Raw genomic sequence first — 25,138 nt, 5'->3', positions numbered from 1 at the left:
AAGTGTTAAACACTAGAAATTCAACTAGTTTATGTAGTACACAGTAAATACAGTCAAACAATGTTGGGTCATGTTTATGAAGGAGTTACACCATTTTTTGAGATTTTTTATTTAATGAAGGATGAAGGTTGTTTTTTTTTTTTTTAGATTAATTTGGATCTAAAGACATTTTCTAAAATTTCCGAAACCTCGGACAACAGTGCAAGCAGACATGTCAGCCCAAGCATCTACAATCCATTCACAAACTGTGGCGTAACTCGCCCGGTAAAAGTAGTGGAAGATCATGGACAGCTTTTCATTGAAATTCGCCGGGCAGTTGCTGCGCTCGAGTCAATCTTCCAACACAGGCAACCTCACCTTGTTTGCGCGGAAACTTAGCTGCGTCTTCTTGTCTTGTCGGAGTTTGTTTTCCAGCTTCCTCCACTTCTTGCGAACCATGGATTCATTCATCTTGAATTCTCTCACAGCTGCACCCATGTTCCTCCGCTTACTTTTCAAATTCTGCCTCATAATCGTGTCTCTTTGCAGGCGGCATTTTCAGGATTACCAAAACTATATTGTTCTGCATCATGCACATACCTTCACCTTTGCAATATTGGGTAATGTCTTCTTTCACGTCCTCACTTCCCTCCTTACTGTTCTCATGCTGTCCTCTCCTACGTCCTCTTTACCGAAGTAACACAACAACACATTAGGGCCGCACCACCAAATCATTTTGGAGAAAATTTAAGACATTTAAGTGCGCCTTATGGTCGTGAAAATATGGTTATATAGAAAATATTATAAGAGGCAAAGAGCCACATGCGTGTTAGCCAACCTGCTGCTATCAGGTAATATTACTGATGTTGACATGATAAAATGTTGAACAGGTTTAAAACATTAATAATTTATTAAGTACTAATTATTTGTGTGGATATATATCACACTTTTAGCTAATGGAGTGCCAGTTTGAGTCTTGAACATCACAACCAAAACAAAATCAAATATAAAAAAGTTTTCTTCTGCTGCTTTTGTCTTGGTGGAGTAATACACGATCAATGGTTTTCATTTGTTTTCAAAATGCTGCACCGTTTGGTTGAGTTGAGACTGTGACCGTGTTTTTAGAGTGTTTTTTTAGACTTCATTTGTCAGGCACTCGAGTAATTATTACTTGAGTAAAAGTACTTTTGTTATCACTGTAACTCTGCATCTTAAGAAAAGTTTTTAGATAGATAAATAAAAAATGGGTGATAAATGATGGAAGGGAAGGATCCGGGCGGTCACGCACTGAGTCAGCCACCCAGGAAAGGGGGGGGGGGGCAAGGTGAGCTGCATCCGTCCAAACTCGCGCGTGCACTCCTCAGAGCAACTCCCACTTTCGGAGGCAGCAGCTGAACAGCGCAGTCGTGTCTGTTTCACGGAGGATTAAAGGACCGTCATGGAAGCGGAGTGAGGCGCCTTGCTGGGCTCGGAGAGAACTGTCTCGCGCGCTCCGTTTTCGCAGTAGAGGTGGTGTGGAGGGGGGACGCCTGGCTCGTGACGCTCCGCTGCAGTAACTTCACGCCAACTGCTAACGGTCGCGGGGGGGTGGGGGCTGCTTCACCTGAACGCCGGCGGTGTTCCGCACCGACGCCGAGACCGAAGCGGGACGCAGGAAAGTTTTCAGGGCTTTGCGCCACCTCTGCGGTGTAAGAATGCGGCTGTCACGCACTCTGTCACGGACTGCACTGCTAACCCTGATGGTTGTCCGGTGGTCCCACAGCAGTAAGTCAACATTTTTATGCTAGGTGGCTAACTAGCTCGCGTTAAATTGGAGTTAACGCCGATGATAAATGTCTAAATCACTGACGAGTGGCTAAAAATGCTCTTTTAGGAGCCGTAATTCCATCTTTTCCACCTAATATCCGCTGTTTTCACCTCAGAGGGGGTTGACCTTCCGTCTGGACTCGTGTAGGTGAAACTTTTTTTATGCTCCCTTCTAGTTCTGGTGTCTCCCCAAGAGGCGAACCAGTTTCTGAACAGACAGAGGAGGGCGAACCAAGTGTTCGAGGAGACGAAGCAAGGACACTTGGAAAGGGAGTGTGTGGAGGAGAAGTGCACCAAAGAGGAGGCCAGAGAAGTGTTTGAGAACGACCCGGAGACGGTGAGAAGGAGAAAAAAAAAAGGGGTTTCTTCAATCTGTCAGGACTGCGAGCGCGCGCACTGTCACGAGGGACATCAAAACGCCCCCTTCCTAAATTACATTAAATCAGATAATAACCACATTTATGATCACAAAAGTACTCAAAATAATGCTGATAAAGCATTTATTCCTTTATTATTTTATATTGATTTATTATGTTTCTTTATGACAGTGAGTCAGCAGGATTTCTAATATATATATTTGAATGAAATGAAAACTACCCCCTCAATGCTTAGCACGCTACAACACTCTCACATGTGTTTTGAATTTCCCTGAAATCTGCTGGGCTTATGTTTTTGCCAAATGTGGAAGGACACCTGGATGTCCTCTGCCCCCCTCCCTGGAAGGGTTTACTCCAGCACACAAATCTCCAAACATACAGACCCTTAACTCTGTTTGGAATCTGTCTTCTTCCCTGAGACGGCATGAAGTGAGATTTATATGGTATGTTGTTGGAATACAGGCGTGTTTTCCCTTCACCCTTTTGTTTCTACTTGACATTTGAATAGAATCCAGATTTGGATTTTTTCAGCAGATTACGTTCCCTAAGCGTTTTTTTTACATTAATTTTGTTTTGGAAAAACAAGAGATTTAAATAACTAAAGATTAGGATGGAATCTATAATGGTTATGGTTTTTTTTTAGCAAGCGTTACTAAAGATTTTTACGTCATGTTAGTTTTTTGTCGTTTGACTACTTGAGGTGTAAATCTGAGATTAAGGATTGAAAAAGTGCAAGGAGTTAGTCTGGTGATCATTTGCCTTTCAATGAACCTTTTGGGGATTTTGTTGTGAATTCAGGAGGACTGAAGGTGGAAATCGTTGACCGGTGACTCAGAGATTCTTTGTAAGATTAGTTGAAGCAGAAAGACATTGAAGCTGAAGGACTGAGGGGGGATTAGAGGGACGCTGAGCTCGTCTCAGAGGAAGAAGGGAGGTCAGGTGATCTTTGAATCAGCAACACACACACGCAAAGTACAACGAATGTGTGCTGAAAGTTTGCAAAGCGTGTCACAAAACTGCAGTCTCATTCGTAAGCGGCATAATTTATTCACAAAAGTGCAGCGTGTTGCAGCATCATGACTATGCAGAAGCACACGGGAAGGGAGAATCCATCTCTTTGCTCACTTCACACCTTTCCAGGGCTTCTTATTCAAATATTTTTAAGATAATTAATAATCAGGTTAAACATGTTTAAGTTCGTCTTTTGGTAAATACTGTTTTCAATCTAAAATTGCTACATTTGTATCATCTACAGAAAATATATAAGAGAATCTTTTTAATCGTTGAGTATGTAAAAATCTCTGACCTGAATGTGTATTTGCACTGCAGGAAGGTAGTTTTCTCAGGATTTCCCTGCAGCATTGAGAGAAGAGCAGATAACTCATGCTTTTAAGTTTAATCTTTATTTCAACTATCTCTTGTTTTGATTTTATTCATTATTTCTTCAAAACCTTTCCTTGTTTTTTTGTCATTTCTCCCTAATGTAGGACTACTTCTACCCCAAGTATTTAGGTGAGTTTCCCCTCTGCCTAAAACCTCAACATTTCTACTTAATGCAGTCTGATTCATTAATGACAAATATTTTTGATATTTACGCTTTTGCAATGTTTTTTTTGTCCAGACTGTTTGCAGAAGTATGGTGATCCTGAAAAGAAAAAACAGGATCTGGTGACGTGTGTTCATAGTAAGTTTTTAATGCTTCTCGCATGCCTGACTCCTTCCTAGCATCTTAGTTGGAGTAGTGCTGCACTGCAGCATCATCATCAGCATTGCTCCCATTCTTATACTGGGTTCATGTAAAAAGGAGAAAGGATGTGCATACATTTCCTCTGTAAATGTAGGTCAGTTGGTGTTGCATCAAACACGGCCGTTTTTTTTATGGACGAGGAACTTTGAATGAGTACCACTGCAGCACTCCGCTACAGGGATGCTGCACATTGGTGAATGAGTGGCACACCCCTCGAGTCGTCACATACTCGCAGTCTGCAGCAGGCTTCTGCGTGAGCTCGCTCAGTGGAGGAGTGACGTCAAGAAAAAAAAAAAAAGAAAAAGTCTGATGTGAGTGGAGCGCTGGATTTCTGCTGCATCAGGATACAAGTGACCTGGCCCAACCCGGCTTCTCTGCCATTGGCCGAGTGCTTTCTGATAACGTTTCCATGACTCAGCTGCAGCATCCCGGTGCTTTGGGACTGTCAGCACGCAACGTCTCCTCCTCATTGCCATTCTCACTGCCCATCCTCTGACTCAGTGCAGAATACATCTCAGTGGTTTGGTTTGCCAGTAATTCTGTTTGAAGGATTTGCAGATGCAGCAGATTTGATCACAAAAACACAATCTGTGTCCTCATCTCACTTTTTTTTGTTTTATATATCTGCTTGCTTGTAAGTTACACAACTATAATAGCACTAACTTTCTTTTTATGATGGAAACAACTTCTTTATACTAAGATTTTCTAACCTCTGAGATCTTAACTAGGAAATTCAAAACCGTTTTATTTGTAATGCTGTTATTTTAGTTTAATTTCTCATTTCTGTGAGTCTGGACTCATTCTTCCTAAAAGTGTCAGCTTGTTCCATTTGCTGTGGTTATACAGGGTCTTGCATTTTTGGTTTATCACAAGTAAAACACCAGTAACTGTAAATATAGATTAGGCGTTGATAAGGGTTTCCAAAAATAGGAAAGTGGAAAAAATATAAATCTAGAATTGTTTTGGGGACTGCACTATAACTGAAAGATTATTCTTCTGTCCGTTTTTACAGTTTCTAAACCCTAAAACCATAAAGAAATTTAAATCTATGAGTTATATTTGACAAAGAACATTTTTTTACAACACTGAAAATGAACATTTAGTGTGGTTTCACTGAATGCTGCTTTCTAAACTCCAACTTCTGAGGGTTTTGCCTGGGCTTTTATCACTGCTGCTGGAATGAAGGCTTTAAATTCATAACCTTTTACACACGTTCAGTGTGTGTTTGCGATATTCCATGTAGATCTTGTGCTGTATGGCTCCACGTTTCTCTTTCATTCTTACATCTTTGTTTATCTCGCTCCTTTCGTTTTCTTTCAAGATTGACTTTTTCTGTCATTCTCTGAACTCCTTCAGACATGCCCAGACTCGCTCCGCATTCACGACCAGAAACAGGAAGCTGTTAGGGGAGAAAACATTTCCACTCTGGCTCAAGCTTAAAGAAAAAGTGGGGGCTGAGGGGAAAATATGGAAGATGAATTAAAAAGGAAGGAAAAGCAAAGCTTGGATTGTAGTGTGGTACTGTTGAAAGAAGGGGATGAGAGTGTCTACTGAAGGACAGCTATCCCAGCTTTAGGCTATTTATACTGAAGTGCAAATATGGAAGGCGGAATAGATGCCCTTCAACTATTAAAAAAAAGGCACATACCTACAATTGTGATGGTTAATTATTTGTATTTTACTTCTACTTGAGGGTAGTAACACATCTCCTTTTCTGTTTCCTCTGTCAGATATTCCGGATCAGTGCTCTCCTTCTCCCTGTAGCGCCATAGGAACGGTGCGCTGCGAGGACAAAAAGGGCGACTTCCTCTGTCACTGTTTTACAGGCTGGACAGGAGCAGCTTGTGAGGAAGGTAAGGTCGATGTTGCATAGATGGATGTTTTGTCCCAGAGCTTGACTGACAACAGATTTATTTGACACATTTTTTTGCAGTGTCACACAGAAATATCTGCCTGAATGTCAGCTTTCTGTTCTCGCTCCTGAAAGCAGTTTCATGTTCAAGGATGAAGAGTCATATGACTTCTAGGGCTAAAGTTTGGTAGCCTTTTTCTCATTTAACCATTTTTGATTGATCCGGGATTTATTGTTTAAGGTGAGAATTGCATGAAGAACAGCTTCCCCAAAAAGGAAATAATTTCTCTTTAAAGATCAAAGCACTATCTTGTGTTTGGAAGTGAAAGGTTTGTGCAGAAGTTTGTATAGAAACTGGACCAAAGATGAAGAGTAAATGCGAATTGGACAACACACAGATGTTTTACAAACCCTGAGAGGGACAGGGAAACATTTCAACACTGATTAATCCTTGACACCTTTATGTGAGAAGAAGTTATTCAGCCTGATTCTGGCTCACACACTTCCACTACATGAGCTCCTCACTCCAACTAAAGGAGATAACGCCGTAAATGTGGGAACTATAGTCCAGGTTTAGTCCATGATGAGGGATTTCTTTTACATATAATCCTCAAACTCTAAACTTTGGCGTGAATGAAGGCTTAACCCTGAGCAGCACGGAGATGCTGTTTTCATGCCATTTATTTTAACAGAGCTGTCTTCATGTATGCAGATGTTAATGAGTGCAGCACAGCAAACGGAGGCTGTGACCATGACTGCAACAACACTGTGGGTAGTTACCGCTGCTCTTGTCGCCAAGGTTACAGGCTGGACGGACGCCACATGTGTCGCGGTAAGCCCCACACCACCAACACTTGCAGCTGCAAATGTGGTCAAATCAAAGATTTAGCTGTAGTTAGAGGTGAGAGTTTTTCAACTTTATATTTCAAAATTAGTTACTCTCTTTAAAATCTGTAATTTAATGTTGTTTTTTAAATTAATTAAGATTGTTACTGGGTAATTACTCAAACTGCAGTATCTGTCGGGTTTTCCGCACATAAGTTCAGAGAGAACTGTCTGTGTGTGTTTCAGATGTGGACGAGTGTCAGGACAATGGCGTGTGTGGAACAGCACGGTGTGAGAATACAGAGGGCGGCTTTAACTGCTCGTGCGACATTGGCTACGTGTACGACAACGAAAGCAAAAGCTGCGTCGGTGAGTCCATCCGTCTGACACAATGAAGGAGACAAAAAAAAAAACAACCTCACACTAATGTGCAGCTCCAGCAGAAGTAGGTAGCAGGTCATTTGGCTGCTGATGTTCATCCAAGCTGTAAGACCAAAACTACATTCAACCAGAAAAGTGGTGTATGTGTCGGGGTTTGAAAGGCTTTTAATCTGCGCAGATTAAAGTCAAAATTGAACAAATCCTAATGCTAAAATATTGCTAAATACTGAGTTTTCCCGAAACGCTTTAGGCTTGCATGCATTACACAATTTCTCCACATTTACCAGAATAGATTGGCTTATATAACATGAGGAACTCCCGAAAAAGCATTTTATCTTAAGAACTCTGACAGACGATCCTTTTATGACCATGTAAGGATAGAAAGAACCTACCTCGCTAACAGAGACCACTTGACTCAAGAGTTGTTTGCATTCCTTGACGTTTTTACTGGAAAGAAAAATCAAATTCCTGTTTTTCCTCCAATCTGATGTTATGTTTCATTTTCATTTTATTTTTTTCATTAGATGTGGATGAATGCGAGGCTAGTGTGTGTGCAGGGGAGTGTTTGAACACCCCAGGGAGTTTCCGCTGCTTCTGTGACGGTCGTCTGGGCCTGAAGCTGGGACAGGACCTCAGCAGCTGTAAGGTACGGTGTTGTGTTTCATGCTAACCTCTAGAAGTCCTGTACAGAAATGGATGTTCTTTCAGAAGAGATGATGTCGTTTTTAGTTATCCTTTCATATAATATATCATCAGATTGAGTCTTTGTATTGTAAAGAAGTAGTGCCTTACAGTTTTTTTATTTCTTCTTCAGAATATAACTCGCTGCATGATGCAGTCCCCAAAGAGAAACCCGCGTTCTCTCTATTTGGGCCGCATGTTCAGCGGCGTGCCGGTGGTTCGCCTTCGTTTTCGTCGCAGGGTTCATACCGGGTGAGAATGTTGGATATATATTTTTATGTGGGTCAGTTCTGCATATCCTCAACAAAAATGGTAAAACTGTCTTTCATTTTCTTCTTTTTTGCATAGTTTTCTCTGATTTGCTTCTTTTATCCTTTTTTGGTCAGCCTCTGCTGTTTTTAAAAAGTGCTTGATAAATAAAGTTGACTTGACTTTTTTTTTCTTTCATGCATATCCCTCTTTTCTTATTAGCTTTTCAGCAGAGTTTGACTTCCGCACCTTCGATCGAGAGGGGGTGATCTTCTTTGCAGGCGGTCACCTGAACAGCTCCTGGATTGTGGTAGCAATGCATCGTGGGAGGCTGGAGCTGCAGCTGAAGTACGGCGCGGTCAGCAGAGTCACCAGCAGCGGGCCCGTTGTCAATGACGGGCAGTGGAGGAAGGTCAGAGCGTGCCTTCAGGATTGTCACGAGCTGCCATGTCCGTGCAGATCAACTGACAGGGGTCTGCTTGTCGCAGATCTCAGTGGAGGAGCAGGGGCGGAGCCTCGTCATCAAGATTGACCGGGAGGCCGTGATGAAGATCGCGGTTAACGGGGATCTGTTCACGCTGAAGAAAGGCATGCACGAGCTCAACCTGACCGTTGGAGGAGTCCCCTTCAAAGAGGATCGCCTCGTCAATCAGGTGTTTGTTTGGCTTCTTCTTTTCCCAGAGATGCACCAAAGCGGATGTCAGCTACTCATATTTGAACTTTCATACCCGTTCCTTAATTGTGTAGCTGAATCCACGCCTTGATGGTTGCATGAAAGATTGGCGCTGGCTGACGGGTGAAGACACTTCCATACAGGAAACCATCCAGTCCAACGACAACATGCAGTGTTTCAGCACTGAGGTTCCCGGAGCATTTTACCCTGGAGCCGGCTTCGCTCTCTTCAACATCACCTATGGTGTGTGTTTGTGGTGTTCGCGGGTTGGTGAATAATCAAAGCTTCCAGAGGACCTGTAGAAATTTGTCAGTTTTCTTTCCTGAGGCAGATGGTTGAATCCTAACTTTCTGTTCACCTCATTAACATTATCCTCTTTCATGTTACTTTTTGTGACCGTCTGATTTCCTATTTGCTTCACTTTAGAGTCCCAGAACCTGACAGTTCAGCTGACCCTGCTCCCACTCTCTGGTATCGGCGTTCTGTTTGCCCTTGTTCACCAGGACAAAGTGCCTCTGTCTATTGCTCTGGCAGACTATAACCCTTTAACCGATGAATGGCGAGATGTGAGTACATCATCGCTGACTCGTCTTCAGAACGTCTCTGCACACCTTGATCTTCATCTTCTGCCTGTCTGCAGTTTGTTCTGGTTTCTGTGGGGAACGTGATCGTTGCCAGCTCCCCTGCGCTCCTGTGTGACGGCCAACGTCACGACATCCAAGTGACCATCTCAGGCAACCAGACCTCACTTCTGGTTGATGGCGAAGCTGGAAGGACTGAAGACGTGGAAGTTCCCACTAACCTCTTCTCACATTCCAGCACTTTTATCGGAGGCATCCCAGGTGACCAGCTCTTTCCATCAAAGGCATTCGTACAAATCCAGACACCAGTTAAACAAGGCTGCTTAGTTCATCATTTGAATTTTTGTTGAAATACGAGTACAGTTTTAAAATCTACTCAAATAAAAAGTAAAAGTAAAAATTGCCCTTTATTATTATAAGAAGTTACCCAAGTAGAACGTAGTACATATCTATGTCCTTTACTTTATCTCGCTTCACCTTTTGCAGTCTCAATTCACAGATTTTTTTTTTTTTTGTGCAATTTTGCATGTTTTGCTTTTTCAACAGTGTGTAATCTGCGTCCTGATTGGCCTGAGATCATTGTTAATCAATCTCATCCGTACCGTGTCTCCTGTACAGAATGCGTTCGGCTTGCCAGAGTTGCATAAATCCTAGACTGCGAGCAGATCTTTCTCTTTCTGTAATGTTGTTATTCACCTTTAGGTGTATTCCTTCAGGGGTCGCCACAGCAAATCAGGTTTCATTCGTGTTCTTGTCTGTCTGAGACAAATGTATAAAGTGTGTAGTGAGGCATTTTACAGCCTTAAAACATCTATAATCCTACTTTTGGATTTCACCTATTGCAGGTTGTTTTTAGAACATAACCCCCACAATAAACAATGGAACACTGTAATGTGAGGTCTGGCGTGACAGCAGTGTCCTGTTCCTGTCTCCTCCCCAGATGTGCCTCTGGTGTCCACGGTCGTGTCGGCGCCCTACAGCGGCTGCATGGAGGTCAGTGTGAATGGACGCTCTCTGGACCTGGACCAGGCCATCCACAAACACAATGACATCCGCTCTCACTCCTGCCCCCTGCTGGGCTCTGACCAGTGACGAACCTGCTCTGTGTTCCAGAAGGTTGTCCAGGCAACTGAGGATGGTTTAAAAAAAAATAGAAAACTTTAAACGCTCTGACAAAGGAGGGGGTTTTTGGATTTTAGCTTAAAAAGTAAAACAGTGCAGCTAAAGCCCTGGCACACCATCACTTACTACCCTCACACTGTGATGAAAGTGCTGCTTCTAGGTATTTGCAGGGTTTTTGTTCCAGTTTTCTCAGTGTTGCGGCGCACATCAGACAAACAGCAGCTTATCGCCATCATCAGTAAGACACCTGGACTTCTTGATTAACTGCCCAACTTTTGCAGCCTTGTAAGCCATGAGGGGAGGAGTGCTTTGCTCCACACCGATATGCTTAAATAAAGAGGTGAAGAGCAGGTTTGGGATTTGTGTTGCTTGGATTAGATTTATATTCCAAGCCTGAAGTGCTAACGCTGAGAAAAATGAAAAAAAAAACACAAGAGTTGGACTAACGGTGGACTTAAATGCCCTTAAAATGCTGACTCCTTCCCCATAGCCCCACACTGAGTTGTGGTGTTGGACCTTGCACACAGTTGTAGGTATAAGTGGACTGCAGCGTGTGAAGCCACTGTCTTGGATTTCCCCATTTGCTGCAAAGCACTCAATGTCTGCCTGAAACCTTAAGAAAAACAACCTCATGCCTACAAAACAACTACAAGCCCGAACACGTCCAGACCCCCCCAAACAGGTCAATAATTCCACATGGGTGCAGTGCTGTAGGAGATCAAGCACGTCTTGTTGACGGAAACTGAAACCAACCTCCTTGCAGAGAGCGATGCATTTTCACCTGTGGATTATCAGACAATTCCGTCACCAAAGCCCCACCCCACCGTCCGCTCTTTGAGTCATGGAGACGGTTAAAGCTGCCACACCGATCAACCTGAAGAGGATGGAAGGGCCGCCGAAGCACAGGGCGGGGCCAGAGCACTGCATTACCAAACAAGCTACTGAGAACGACCATGAGTGTGCTGTGAAATGCTGAGTCTGTAAATAACGTGACTGTTCAATGCTTTACACACAACAGAAAGGAGGCACTACCTTCATTCCCTGTGGTTTCATGCACAGTCGATCCAAAGTTGAACTAAAAACGTCTTTCCACCCACACCACAAGTTTCTGTAACGGCAGACGGATGTAAAAAGTGCTGGAGAGTCAGGTGGAGCCATAGCCGGGAGGTCTATAGGAGCCCGTCTTTATCTATCGGTGCTGAGCAACCCACAAAATAAAAGAATGTCAGAGGAGAATGCCAAAAGGGCTCCTTCGTTACTTTTCTGTTTGAATGGATGCCAGAGTATAGAGCTTGATCTTTTATCGTTTTTATTTTTATCCTGTGTTGTATCTTGAACTGTATTATGTTTTTTCCTCTTTTTATTTTTCACTTTAAACTGCCAGTATGTGTTCAATGCTGAGTGAAGTCGCCCTGACTTCCCTCAACAGTGAGACTCCTATTTAAAAAAATAAAAGCTTTTTGTTCATTGTGTGATTTCTCTGCTTTTTTTCCCCCTTGTGTTGGTTTAACTAAACCCTTTTTGTTACCAGCAGTGCAGACAGGAAGTCATGTCAGGCAGAGATGGTTTATTTCTCAATGATTAAATGGAATTGTTTGACATCTTCAAAATTATGCACAGTCGATGAGATAAAACAAGAAGAGATGCACTTAATGACCAATTCCAATTTTTGCTAAAGTGCTAACAGATGGAGATGGTCTGAGCTAAATCCTTGCCAGAGTTGTCATTTTGTTGAGCTTGTTTTCAAAAGAAGCATTTCAAAAGGTGCCAACAGAAAAAAGGATTTTCAGTGGAGTTCTTTTTAATCTCAAATGTTCTCAAAAGCCCTTTACTTCACAACACATGAAGAAAAAAATAAGTTTAAGAGCATCGGCTATACAGAACAGCTAACAAGCATCACCAATAATACAGCGAGTTGACTTAAAGTGCACATGATTTACATCCGCTTTTTCCAGCATCCGTTCCTTACCGACAAGGAGGGTCAAAGGGCAGGGATGCCCGGTTTAGTTTAACCATTACCTATTTAATTCTATGACTTCATGTTCTTTATGATTTCATGGTTATTATACAATTACTGGTATGAAGCCCATTGAGACGATCGTTATTGTAATATTGGGCTATATAAATAAAACTGAATTAATTGATTTACACAAAGCAGAACAGGTTGATTGATGTTGACATTTCATGAAGGCCTTTTTCCTCTAAAGTATACGGCAGGAGCTGCAAGTACACTGTACATGTTTGTATGTGTCAGCATCTGATGTCCAGCTGTAACACATAGACACATGTTGGATAAAAATGAGAGATTCTGATTAATGAGGATCTATTTGAGTTTTTACATCTTGTTTTTGTTGCTGCATTGGTTCCTGAATGTGATCAAATATTGGTTTTCTTATGGAATCAGATGTCATCTGCAGCAGCTTCACTGACTGATAATGGTTGGGCTCGTGTGAATTCTTCTAAATTGTGCCGTATCCGTCCGTCTCGGCCATCAGCAGGCGTACGGTGGGGGTTTCTCAAAGGGGCTGTAGGAGGATCCATACAGAGCCGGAGCGTTGGGGGTCAGCATGTATCCCCCCGGGTCCTGGGTGGCTCCCTGTGCCTGCGGCTGCATGTTTCCCTGGGAGGGCATCTGGCTCTGGTTCTCCTCAGAGGAGCAGGGGGTGGAGCCTCCGTCAGGGTCCATCTGGGGAGTGGCGGGTGGCTGGAAGTTATTGGTGTGCTGACAGGAAGAAAGTGGGTGTTCAGATAATTTAGTGGTTAGAAATTCATTCTTCAGAAAAAGAAAAAACAATCGATTTTATTTGTTTGCTTACTTGCATGGGTATGGGGTAGTTAGGGTAGGCGGGGAGGGCCTGCGGCGTGGGACAGAAGCCTGAGTAGGAGAGCATGTGCTGGTTGGGGTTGTATAGGATGTGAGGAGGAGGTGCTGGACTAGGAGCCAACTGAGGAGGCGGCTTCTCCTTCAAAAAAAAAAGGAGCAAAAAAATTTTTTAAGTAAAAAATAATATATTTTTGTGAAATTAAACGGCAAAAGGTGAACCTTTAAAGGTTGCAACGCTAAAAACTTTTCACCTGATGAATCATTTAGGGCATTTTAGTGTCACTAAGGATATAGTTGCCATGGTAATCATGTCATTGCAAAGACAGTCTATTGTTTGCCAATATTATCTTTTTTTATCACTTGCCAGCCTTGTTATTTATTCCTTACATAAAGGAAAACAGATGTTGGGAAGATCTTGTTCTCCAAAGCCCGGGGCCAGTATAGAGAGGTCACAAGTATAATAGAGGATATTTATGACAGCTGGACCATCAGTGACAGCCTCCCGTGTCATACCGATACCTCCATTTCACGCAGGACTCGTGGATCCTGTAAATTTACCTTTGTCTGATTTTTTTCTCTCTTAACTACACAGATGTTTTTTACTGTAGTTTTGGTTTTCCTTTTGCTTACCATGTCCTTATACGCTCCCAGGATGGCAGCAGTGATGATGCCCAAGAACAAGCTGACCACGTTGAGAACCACAGAGGCCCACAGGAGACGGTACAGGTGGATCACATCCCTGCAGCTGCTGACCCCCTCGTACAGGTAATAGTGTGTGTGGTAGTCTGGTCTGGAAGAAGAAGCTGATGTGTTTGTCATGAGCATGAACTGCACTGAAATGTTTGCAGTAAAGGCCACTATCCCATCTATTCTTTGCTTTTTTTTATAATATTACTTTAAATAATTATTTCATACCAGTGTGGCTACTAATATTACATGTTAAGAAGTCTCAGATCTGAAAGTCTGACCTCTCACAGTTGTACAGGTAGCAGCAGTAACAGGTGTTGCTCTTCACTTGGAGTTTGCAGTGTTCGTTGAGCGTGCCGCATGTCTTCCACAGGAACAGTTTTGAAAAAAAGATTTTTTGATCAGAAAAAAAAACGGTTTAGTTCAACGTGGAACAAAGGGAATGGTCTCTGTCATGTGCAGTAAGGGTTTGTGACCACTAGATGTCGACACTTGTCTTTAGATTTCAACTAAAGAGAAATGCAGACAATGCAACAAATGATACCCACATAGCAGTCTTAGATAAATAAATATAAAAAAAGGATAAGTGTCTATGACAGATAAGTCACTAGGGTTTTAATCACCTCTACACTGTAGCTGTCATAAGCATAGCCACTTCCACTTGTATAATAGCCACAGGTATCCTCTTGCAAAGGCCTAATGTCCTGTAACAGATAAAACATGTTACAATAGAAAAATAAACTTTTTTCAGTTGAAAATTAATTAAAAAACTAATATTTTACGTCCTGTCTGTTTGTTTTATCTAATCTTTCTCTCTGTTTATTGTGCATTGATTTGTTTCTGCTGCCCCACAACCTCATGAACTTTGCTGCTGTGAAGATTTACTGCATGTGTTTTCTTAAAGCTGACCACTGCTCTGCAAGTTCAAACCTGCCTGCACTTTATTCATTTTTAAAAGGTAATCAAACCATTTCAGCCCCAGAAGGCTGAATGTGCAATAAATGTGATTTTTTTTTTTATGATTAGAGAACCATATAAATATATACCGGTATCTGCAGAGGCTTGACAGGACAGCTGATATCAATATTATCCCTGTTTTAAACTCTCTTTAGAATCAGGCATTACCCACACGTGTAGTGACCAATAAGAAGCCAGCAGCTGAATTGGATCTCTGCCGTTCTTTTAATGGACCCATAAATATAGGTGTTGGCACACATGCTATCAACAGCAGCAGTCGTGTGAAAACATGCAGCACCTACCATGAACTCTGATGCAATGACCCCATCCACAATGGCGCTGAGGAAGGATCCAATGATTCCAATACTGATGAAGATTATTGCAGCTACAAGCTTAAAGAGGCGAAGAGGAAAGGATTCATTTTTAAGCATTTACTAATAAAGAATAAGTATATTACAGTTCTTAGAATGCATGTGATGTAAATAAAATGCACATCTTTTATTTATCATAAATCAAGAACCTGTTGACTTGACAAAGTTTGACACTAAAGATTTTGTTTCTGTATTTTATTCAACAAGTTATTTAGATTTTTACTTTTAATCATTTCACTTTCACTATTGATGTTATTTTATAATGCAAATGAGACTATTTAGAATTTGTATTCTCTACTAAGGTACGGAAGAAGGCTGTATAATTCAAAAGTATGGACCTAGATTTTCTTAGGAACCTAACACAAACACACAGGATTTAGAGACTATTCTTGCTTAAAAAAATGAGACAATTAAACAAACTTTACCGATAACCAGTTGTAGTCTAACTTTAACCTAACTAATATGTTTATATGGTTATATAAGTGCAAAGATAGGTTATTTATTATCCACAAGTGCAATACTGCATTCCTCTATGACCACCAGCACAGTCCTTCTGCAACACTGGAATTGACATATTTTACATTTTTTATTTAAAATGTATTTTAATTTCAAAACCTGATTTTTATAGATTCATTTAAACTCTTGGAGATTATTGAAATGTAATTGTGTATACAATGACAATAAAGGAAATTTTGATCCTGACCTAACCTTACAACTCTAAACCTAAAAAGAAATCTTAAACTTAGTTAGGACTGGATTTTTAGAGGCTTTAGAACGTCTGGTTCTGTCCACACTCTCATACTGTGAATGTAAACTTGGCTCCTTGTCTTGATTGCTCACCTCCAGCATCTGGGCTGCAGGACAATAAAGGAAATAAACGGCTTCCTCCTTTGCCAACACAAAGGAGCTTTGCGGCTGATTTACAAGCAGGTACCAGGCTGCAGGACAGAAGGACAGTGTCTCCATGGACAGCCAGGTCAATCTCATTTCCTCAGTTTGACTCATGCGTACAAATTTAGATGGCCCTTTATTTCAATTGCTGATCAATGACTTTAAACTATCAGTGGAAGGTGAACTGTGTAACACACCTCAGCGTCTTCTGCTGTCCTGCAATCCTTTCCTGTCAACACACCCTCTCTGCTCATCAGCTCCAGCTGGACAATCACAGATGTCTGATCATAAACGTTTGTCACTTTGGGGTTCTGTTGCTTCAATCATCCCTGCAGGACCCGAGCATCTGTGCTGAAGCTTTCATTTTCCTTTTGGAGAGACAAGCTGCAGTCCAGAGATTAAGCAATTATCGTGGACGTCATTACAACTGTGTTAATGAAAATGTCCTAAAACTTGAGTCTAACTTTCAATCATCCAAAAGTCAAACTTTGAGTTTATTTTTGAATAAAAATGAAGTTGTCATGGTAAGCAAATATTTTCAAATTAAATTTAAAGCAAAGAACTCTAAAAAATATAGTTTTAGGTTCATCCTAGTAATGGATAAAAGGGAGAAAAGAAAAAATGAATGTTGCATCACGCACTCTCATGACTGATGCAGGAGCTGAGCTGATGAACCAAGAGACCCCAGACACATGCAAAACTAAAAACAAACCCACCCGCCAAAATAAAACAGAAACTAAACACCGCTCTTAACAACAAAGGTAAAGACAAAGACGACTTAATTACAGAACAAGAGAAGATACCAGAATCACAAGATAACACAACTGCTCAACAAATAAAATAATAAGATACAACCCCACACAGATGATGCGTATCGAAAAAGTTACTCTGATTTATTCTACCATGAAAAAAGCCAAAACATACAAGAGATCAGCTTTACTTTGTCAGTCACACAGTAAACAAAGACTGCAATCTCTGTGTTCTTTGGATGCAGATTGTTTAAAACTAAATCTAATTAAAAACTGAAGTCCAAATGTTTGTTTTCTTGTTTATTATCTAAACCCTGAATGTCTTTTTTGAACTTCATTTCCTTTGGGCATTCTATGTTGTCATGATCTTCACCTCCTGTCCAAAAGTACCAGAAGAAGCAGGTATAGTAAAGAAACTACTGTGCAAAGGGGATATGATCAAACTTAACCCTTGTGCTATCTTAGATGACCCCACCCTTACATTGACGTGTTCTCCCTACTATGACAAAGGTGGATAAAGGTGGAAAGATTTCATGTAATCCATGGACACCAGTGAAGATCACAAATCATTGAAGAAAAAAGCTTCAGCGCACTGTCTAGTGGGTCTAAATGACCCAACTCCCAATGTTAAAGTGCCTAGGATAGCACAAGGGTTAATTAATCTGTGAAAACAAATTATTGAAAATAATTATAAGTGGGCTCATTGTCTGTCTGTGTGAAGTCAGTCTATCTTTAGCGTCATAGGTTGTTGATAAAAATGATGATGGAAGTAAGGATTTTGATTTTTTTACTAGACCTTTCGGGCTACTATTTAAATAAAATAAAAATAATAATAAATCCCTCGCTAACCACCTGTGCGACTCATTGAAAGCTGATTGGCTGTGGTGAGGGGATATGCCAACAGGTTTACAATGACAACTTAAGTTAGACTAGAATGATCCATCATCAAGTAGCATATACTGCTCTGAAAAAAAAACTGCAATACACACGTTTTATGGTTACATCAAATACCCACATTAGTTCACTTTTGTGCTTCAAGGATTTTTTTTTTAAATTTCTCTAAAGGTTTGACCTATTTAAAGGGATTTTATAATGTTTAAAGCATCAAATTGTAAGAGAAAGAAATGTAAAATGCTAGAAGGATATAAAAATGTGGTTTGAAAATGACTTGAAGAAGGTGGGAGTGAAGAAAGGATCTTTTTCTGGCTTGCTTTATCTGCTGCTGGTCCAGACTCTCAGTTCATTAGCGGTTCAAATGACTCTGCTTTTACGGCCTGCAAGTGGGAGATGAGGCCAGCAGAAGAGACAATAGAGCCTGACAAGCGCATTACTTCATATTACCTTTGCACCAGCTGCCGGCACATAAAACATCCACATGGGCCAGACTGCAATACCTCCAATCATCCCCAATAATCCTACGCAGTACAGTACAGTAAAAGATTTTACACACACACACTTCATGCTGACTTCCTACTGTTGTAACACAACAATCGCCTCGGTTATGCAAGACAAACATTTTTTTTAACTTAATCTGCACTTTGTAGGATTTTGCTGCACAAAAATTGTTTTTCTTGTTGTTTTCTTGTTTAAGGTCTGTGTTATTGTGTCATGTTTACTTCTTGCAAAAAATACAATTAGATAAACACGATATGTGTCTTTATAACTATATTTTATTTTGTGTTAAAAAAACACACATGTAAGTTTGAAAAAATATATTTACTAAAGAAGACAACTGTTATAGACCTGAACTTTTCCTTCCAGGACCTGGTACTATGACAAACCCAGCTGTGAACTGGATAAAGTGATTGTACAAAATAGATTAGTGTTTCTACTTGTTATGCTTTGTGTGAAACCCAAATGCAGGAAACCTAATTTAAAAAAAAATCAATTAATTAAATAAATTAATAAATAAATCAAAGACACTAAGGCATGAAAAACTCCTACAAACAAATCTATTGACTGGAATTGGAGGTTGTGATGTTTAAATGACCTCAAAAACTTGTAGTCTAGATACTGTCAGAGTAATTATAAATAAGCAGCAGTGAAGTGACTGTTCTATTCTTTTCTATTCTAACCATGCCACCCTGATTAGCTTAACCTGAATCTTCTTCTTCTGAGGCAACAATGTCTACCACACTACCATAGGCAGCCCAGAAAAGCAAAACAGATATAAATATAATAGATACAAATAATGTTTTAACAAAAACAATAAGCAATTAGCAATTTTATAGCTTCAGTAGAGAAACGGATCTGATCGTACAGCTTCTTGGAGGTCCACGCTGACCCCAGCTTGATGCACGGATAATAGGAAGTTCCTGTGCCGTGGCCTGTGGGGTAAAATACAGCCCTGTAAGGGTCCAGCTCTCTGAAGTGCAAGGTGACCATGAGGCTGCAGTGTTAGAGATATGAGCAATAACTGCAGGAGAAAAGAACATGAGCTACATGATGCGTTTCACCATAAAGAAACTCACGGCATCAGAGCAGCGAAGCCTGTTATCAGAGCCGAGGGTAAGAAGGGAAAGGTTTATGGAAGATCGTGAAAAGGAAACATGGCAGTGTACAAGTCTTTTAAGGTGTTTCACTTTGTATTATTGACCACTGAGGGTCAGTGATGAAACATAAAGCCTTAAAACACTCTAGAGACACAGTGAACATTTAAGATATACTACATTTGTTTCTTGTTTTTCCAAAATTTTTACATTCTTATCCAAAGACAAACACTTTAGAGGAATTTCACAAAGTGATCCGAACGTTTTTCTTTTTTTGTCAAAGCTATTGGCTACTTCTTCACTTGTTTTAATTCCTTTTATTTTTCTAAGAAATATTTTATATATATTTGTTTGGCTACATAACACCATCTTTTTAATAATTCAAGTATTAAAGAGACACCTTAGCAGGAGATGAACCTGTGTTGTGTCTACACAAACTGTGACCTTTCAAGCTTGAGCTTTCTGCAATTCAATTCTATTCAATTCAATTTTATTTATATAGCCCAAATTCACAACAACAGTCGTCTCAGTGGGCTTCGTAAGTTTTGTAAGGTAAACATACAATCAAAAAGGATAATAAATGCATAGAATTCAATAGGATAATACTAAAACTTTAACTAAATAGACTAAACTAAACTGGCATCCCTGCCCTTAGACCCTCCATCGCGGTAAGGAAAAACTAAAAAAACTGGAATCCGGAAAAAACAAAGAAACCTCAGGGGTGCCCACATGAAGGAGGGATCCTCCCCCAGGACGGACAGGCGATATACCAGAACTCTTAGAGAAGAATTAGCTTATCTAAATCTACAACTACATTTTTAAAGTCCAGCAAATGATCTTCATCCAGTTGAAGTTGGGGGCCGGAGGACTTCTATCTGTTGATCCAAAAAGTTTAGTTTCATGCCGATTAAACAGTTATTAATAAGTTATGTGTCTGTAAATAATTATTATAAATGAGAGGTGTGTTCCATTCTAAATATCTGGGTGATTTGCATCCTGAGTTTTAACTGAGAGAAGCTTAAGCGACAGGTGTCATTTTGAACCAACACTCGTGTTTGTAAATCGCATTGTTACACATTTAAGAAAGGGAAGTGTTGATTCTGTCGCTATCCACTTCTCTGACCACATCTGCACCTCCGTCTGAGGCTTTTATGAGGGTCAGGGGAACGAAGGGCTGACTGATCCAGGAAGCCAGACAAGCACCTGAGCTCTCAGGTGTCTGTGGCATCGTTGGCATGGTTAGTTGTTCTTTAATGAGCAGCCTCGATGTGCAAGCCAGCTCTCGCGTTACAATGCAAGCCTCTGATGCAGGAGGGGAGAACTAGACACCTGCCTGAGAGCCAGCGTTGAGCCAAAGAGGAGACGCTGTGGGACAGCAGTCACACCATTAAAGTTTGAAAGCAGACAAGAGACGAGGGAGGGATGCCAGGGAGGCAAACGCGATGCAGCAGGTTTTCCTGTTTTCACATGTTTCAAAGCATTCAGTCCACTTGAACCATCAGGTGTGGAAGGTGTAGGGGGATGCTGCTTGAGATCAGGCTTTGACCATGTTACTGCATATGGAAACATGCTGTGCCTCTTTGTGGTGTTAACAGCCACAGTAAAGCTGTTTTTAAGGAGGAATTGGATATAGTACATACGGTACTGTGATCTGATCAGACACAGGACACCATGAAGTCCTCATGAAAAATTTACAACACACAACCTCATGTACCACAGTCATGTGGATGGGGAACAAAGCTCATCCACGCCAAGCGGATTCATGTCTCAATAAAAAAAATGTCTGAAAAAACTGCAGTTAAGAGAAAGATTTACAGTTTTGTGATGTTTTAGAAAAAATATTATGTTTAAAGTGTTATTTAAGCAGACATCCAGGTCATTTTAATTCAGTCACTTAATCAAAATAACCTACCTAAGAAAAGGTGGATCAAACAACATGAGCTTTGAAGCAATTCAACTTCCAGGTTCATTTCTGAGGTTAACATAGAAAAACATCAAGATGAATGTGTTTTTCTTTACCTGTTATGGTTTACTTCTTGCAGCCTATCAATGTAAACTTGCATCAGACCACTTCTGCTCCAATATTACCTTTATTTAAGCATCTACTTGACAGCAAAAATATAATAATTTATTTATTTTTCATTGCTGGAAATCAATTCAGACGTCAAGGGGTTAATATTTATATACCAGTTCAAACTGTTGCATCCAACCTGCATCCAAAGAGGCGTGCAAAGATGTCGGCTAGGCCTGCACAATAAATCGCAAATTTATGGTTACTGCGATATCAAGCTGTGCAACATCCATATCGCAAAATATGGCTCAAATTGCAAACAATGGTTACCGTAAATGTGCTAAAACAATCTTATCGCAGCTTGAAGTATTTTAAAGGATCAAATAAATCCCTTTTTGCATTTGATCAATCGGATGGAGCTGTTTTATGTTAGATGCTTCCCTCCTATGTAGACTAGGGTCATAATATAATTAAGTGATGTTGAATCTTATATAAATTAAACTGTTTCAGTAAAATGGAAATGATGTTTTTGGTTGTTTTGCTATTTGCGAGTTTTCCTCGTGTCATGCAGCCCTAATGTGGCAAGAAGACTTGATGTGATGGTGAGGTCAGGCACTGACCTTCTTTCCTAGAGAAGCCTTGTTCCTGAGCCAAAGCTACCAGTTTCAAATCTCGAGAATCTGATACAGGCTCTGGTTGAACAGGACAGCTCTCAATTGCCTCTCTTTGTGTAAGTGCATTTGATGCAATTTGCATGAGTTTTGCCTGAACAAACTCAATTTTTCACAATGTTTTTCTCTCTCTCTCTGGTCAGCGATTCTTCAGTAGAGGCCGCACATGTGTCCTCTGTTAGCGGATGACAAATCCTTATCTCCCTCTTGTTGCTGAAGAACAGAAATAAATCCCCCCCAACCTCAAATACAGTCACATACACTGACCCGGGCAAATGGACCATGCACACATTACGCCTCCATCCACTAATCTGATTTGCTTATTTGTTCAACAGAGCAGTTTCCCGCAAAACATTTGAACAAATTTGCAATATAATCTTGTTGTTTATGCTATATAAATGTATTTGTCAGTATAGATTTCAGTCCCTTTACTGGGAACAGGTAAACAACAAAAGCTGCAGCTGAAAGACAAAGTGCTTGGCTAAACGTACAACTGTCAGACAATGTGTTTAGTGGAGAGAAACCTGTTTTCCAAAAAAACCCAAGTTTTTTATCTTTGTTTTCTAAATTTATCTCTATTATATCAAAACCAATGTAATCTCATTGACAGAAATAAAAAAAAGAAAATCACATTTCAACACTGCAAAAACAGACTCCCTAGAAATAAATTTGAAAAATTGTCTTTAAATAAGCAGAAAAATAAACCAGTGGGGTAAGAAAAATAAGACTTCTTGTTTTAACAAAAAACAAAATTCTAGTCAATTTGACATTTTTTCCTAAACTAAAGTTATTCAGAAAAACTTTCTTCTTCTTCTTATTGTTATTATTATTATTGTTATTATTTTTATTATTATTATTATTAAGTCATTCTTGCAAGACATAAAATAAGATAATTTTTCCTGAAACAGGGGGCCTTTTTTCTTTCAGTGAATGGGACAAAACTGCACTTTCACAAGCAGTTAAAGCTAGATCTAAAGAGCTTAGAGTGAAAAATGAAATTATTTTATCGTTCCTGTACTGACTCACCATGGGCCTGCGGTTCTCCACCAGGTAGATGCCAACAATACCCAGAAACGCTCCGAAACTGAGCTGCAGTTACAAAGAGACCACGGTTGAGGCCACAAGATAAAAGGTTAGATTTATTTTCTTCTTTCTGGGAGGGGTTAACTCACTGCAATGCCAGGATAATATCCCGAAGCGGGCACGTTGTCTGTGCGGGTGGCTGAGAGCAGACCCACAGTCAGAACCACCAAAGCCAGAACCAGGAGAGCCGTGGTCACCCACAGAGCTGTCCTCTCCCGCCGCACATACAGAGCTGAGAAACACACACACAAGTCTCTTTACACCAGATGCTGCTTTTTTAATGATCTCTCATCACCCCCTTAGCTGGCCTCCACATCCAAATCTCCCACCTGTCATTGGGATGTAACATATAATTTTAACAATTTGATTCACATCATAATTTGTGGTTTATGAGACAAGTCATAGTTGATATTGGTCCATTTTGAATGATCTGATTCATTGACCTGAAGTTGATTCAGGACATCATTAGCCAAAACTTAAACCAGTGTGACTCATAGATAAATACCTAGTACTGAACAGTGCAGCGGAAGTTTTCCAGATTCCTAAAATTTCTTGCAAGATAATCAAGTGTAAATTAAATATTTGCACAAACAAGTAAACAAGACTTAATAACAAATCCATTTAGTTTCCTAAAGTTGAGCCCACTGTTGTTTTTCCATGTCAAAAATAATCCAAAGGGGACATTATTAGAACATTCTGCCACACTGTATGGTCACATGTCTTTGCTAAATTCAAATTGTTTCCACACAGTGGACTGGAATGATGGATTGATCATTTTTTGATGACATCATGTGTGTTGTCCGCTATGATGCACTTGGCTGGTTTATGTTATAGTAAAATAAACCTCAACAAAAACGTTATTTTTCAGTATTTCTCATTTTATTCAATGTATTTAATTTTAAAATGGTTTTGTAACGGTATATGTCAGTTCAAGTAACAACTTGCCTCAGACAGATCCATCTAGTTGGATCCTAGTAATAAAACTGGATTCATTGATTGAGTCGATTCATCGTTTCCCCCCTACCCATCACACATACATAAACTAATCTTGGAAAATTAGCATTAAGTAATTTGTGCACAGTTCTGTGCAGACAGGTTATCTCACTTACCTGGCAGGTTATTGGTTATGCAACCAAAATATGATGCATAACATTTGATTTTTGACTATTTCAAATATTGTTAGTATTAACCTACAGCAACAATTCATAGAAACCAAATTTTTTTCTAATAAACACGCAACATTCATTTTTACTGATTTTATGACTATCAATATTCTCTTCCTTTGTCATTTATTTAAGAAACAAATGGCTTTCAAACAGCTCTTGCTCTTTCTACTACTACTTTACTTTTTTTGGGAACACATCATCCAACTTTTGACTCAACCATCTTTGAAAAGTTCATCGTCATCATCATCACTTAAGAATAATACCTAATCATATCAAGAGTGCAACAGTACCTGCTGTGTCTGTGGCCTCTGTGGCCCCCCGTGGAGTCGTCTGCTGGGCTTCAGGATGCTGCATGTTGACTCTGGCTGGAAGAGGAGGCTGATAAGGTAGGTGGCTGTGTTTTCCTCGTGTTTTACAGGATGTTCTTTGCTCTGCTGCTGATTCAAAACAGCATCTTCATCCTTCAGCCTGAAAACTGTAATCCAGAGGGTTGGGGGAAGATCAAGCGGAGGAGGGGGGGACTTCTTGCAAATTTTGAACACGGCTGACCGTGTGAGCTCAGGAGAACCAACTTTACTTGAAACATGACAGAGAGAGGGAGGGAGGAGGAGGAGGAGAAGAGAAAGAGAGGGAGAGCGAGACCCTCACTTAAGCTTTTCAGAATTTAAAGGAACATTTTTTTTATTTTGAAAATATTTTTATATTTTAGACAACTTTGTTTGACCAAATGGGTTTATACTTGATTTAATTTGCACGGGCAATTACATCCTTTTAGGTGAAGATGCTGCAGGTGTGAGAATATTGAACATGGAAAAACAGCACCCTCTACTGAGCAAAACGCTACACCTTCTCAAATGTGAAATGATAACATTTTTTTATTTTTCATTAAACTATAATCTAAATGTATGAATATACATCATGATAGACATGACTTTAACAGGTTAAATTAAAAATTCTGCTGAATGA

At 40.2% G+C, this 25,138-nt stretch overlaps 2 protein-coding genes across 2 annotated transcripts; one reads left to right on the top strand and one right to left on the bottom strand.

Moving 5' to 3' along the window:
• Positions 1 to 1,329: 1,329 nt before the first annotated feature.
• On the top strand, positions 1,330 to 11,743 carry gas6 (growth arrest specific 6). The gene is made up of 15 exons (XM_023953391.1): positions 1,330 to 1,743; positions 1,962 to 2,122; positions 3,650 to 3,674; positions 3,784 to 3,846; positions 5,640 to 5,762; positions 6,474 to 6,593; positions 6,833 to 6,955; positions 7,492 to 7,613; positions 7,782 to 7,900; positions 8,120 to 8,309; positions 8,386 to 8,550; positions 8,645 to 8,813; positions 8,997 to 9,136; positions 9,211 to 9,412; positions 10,092 to 11,743. Exons 1-15 carry the CDS (start codon positions 1,674 to 1,676, stop codon positions 10,241 to 10,243), a joined length of 1,944 nt encoding a protein of 647 aa, XP_023809159.1. The 5' UTR covers positions 1,330 to 1,673; the 3' UTR covers positions 10,244 to 11,743.
• tmem255b (transmembrane protein 255B) lies at positions 10,983 to 24,749 on the bottom strand. Its single transcript, XM_011490340.3, has 9 exons — positions 24,463 to 24,749; positions 23,096 to 23,238; positions 22,950 to 23,012; positions 15,044 to 15,133; positions 14,408 to 14,488; positions 14,066 to 14,148; positions 13,728 to 13,887; positions 13,090 to 13,236; positions 10,983 to 12,995 (listed from the first exon to the last, which is right to left on the bottom strand). The coding sequence occupies exons 1-9, from the start codon at positions 24,524 to 24,526 to the stop codon at positions 12,765 to 12,767; spliced, it is 1,062 nt and encodes a 353-aa protein (XP_011488642.1). The 5' UTR covers positions 24,527 to 24,749; the 3' UTR covers positions 10,983 to 12,764.
• Positions 24,750 to 25,138: the final 389 nt, after the last annotated feature.

This window comes from Oryzias latipes, chromosome 3, assembly GCF_002234675.1.
Source record: "Oryzias latipes chromosome 3, ASM223467v1".
Classification (NCBI taxonomy): Eukaryota; Metazoa; Chordata; class Actinopteri; order Beloniformes; family Adrianichthyidae; genus Oryzias; species Oryzias latipes.
This window is presented reverse-complemented; position numbering and strand designations above follow the sequence as displayed.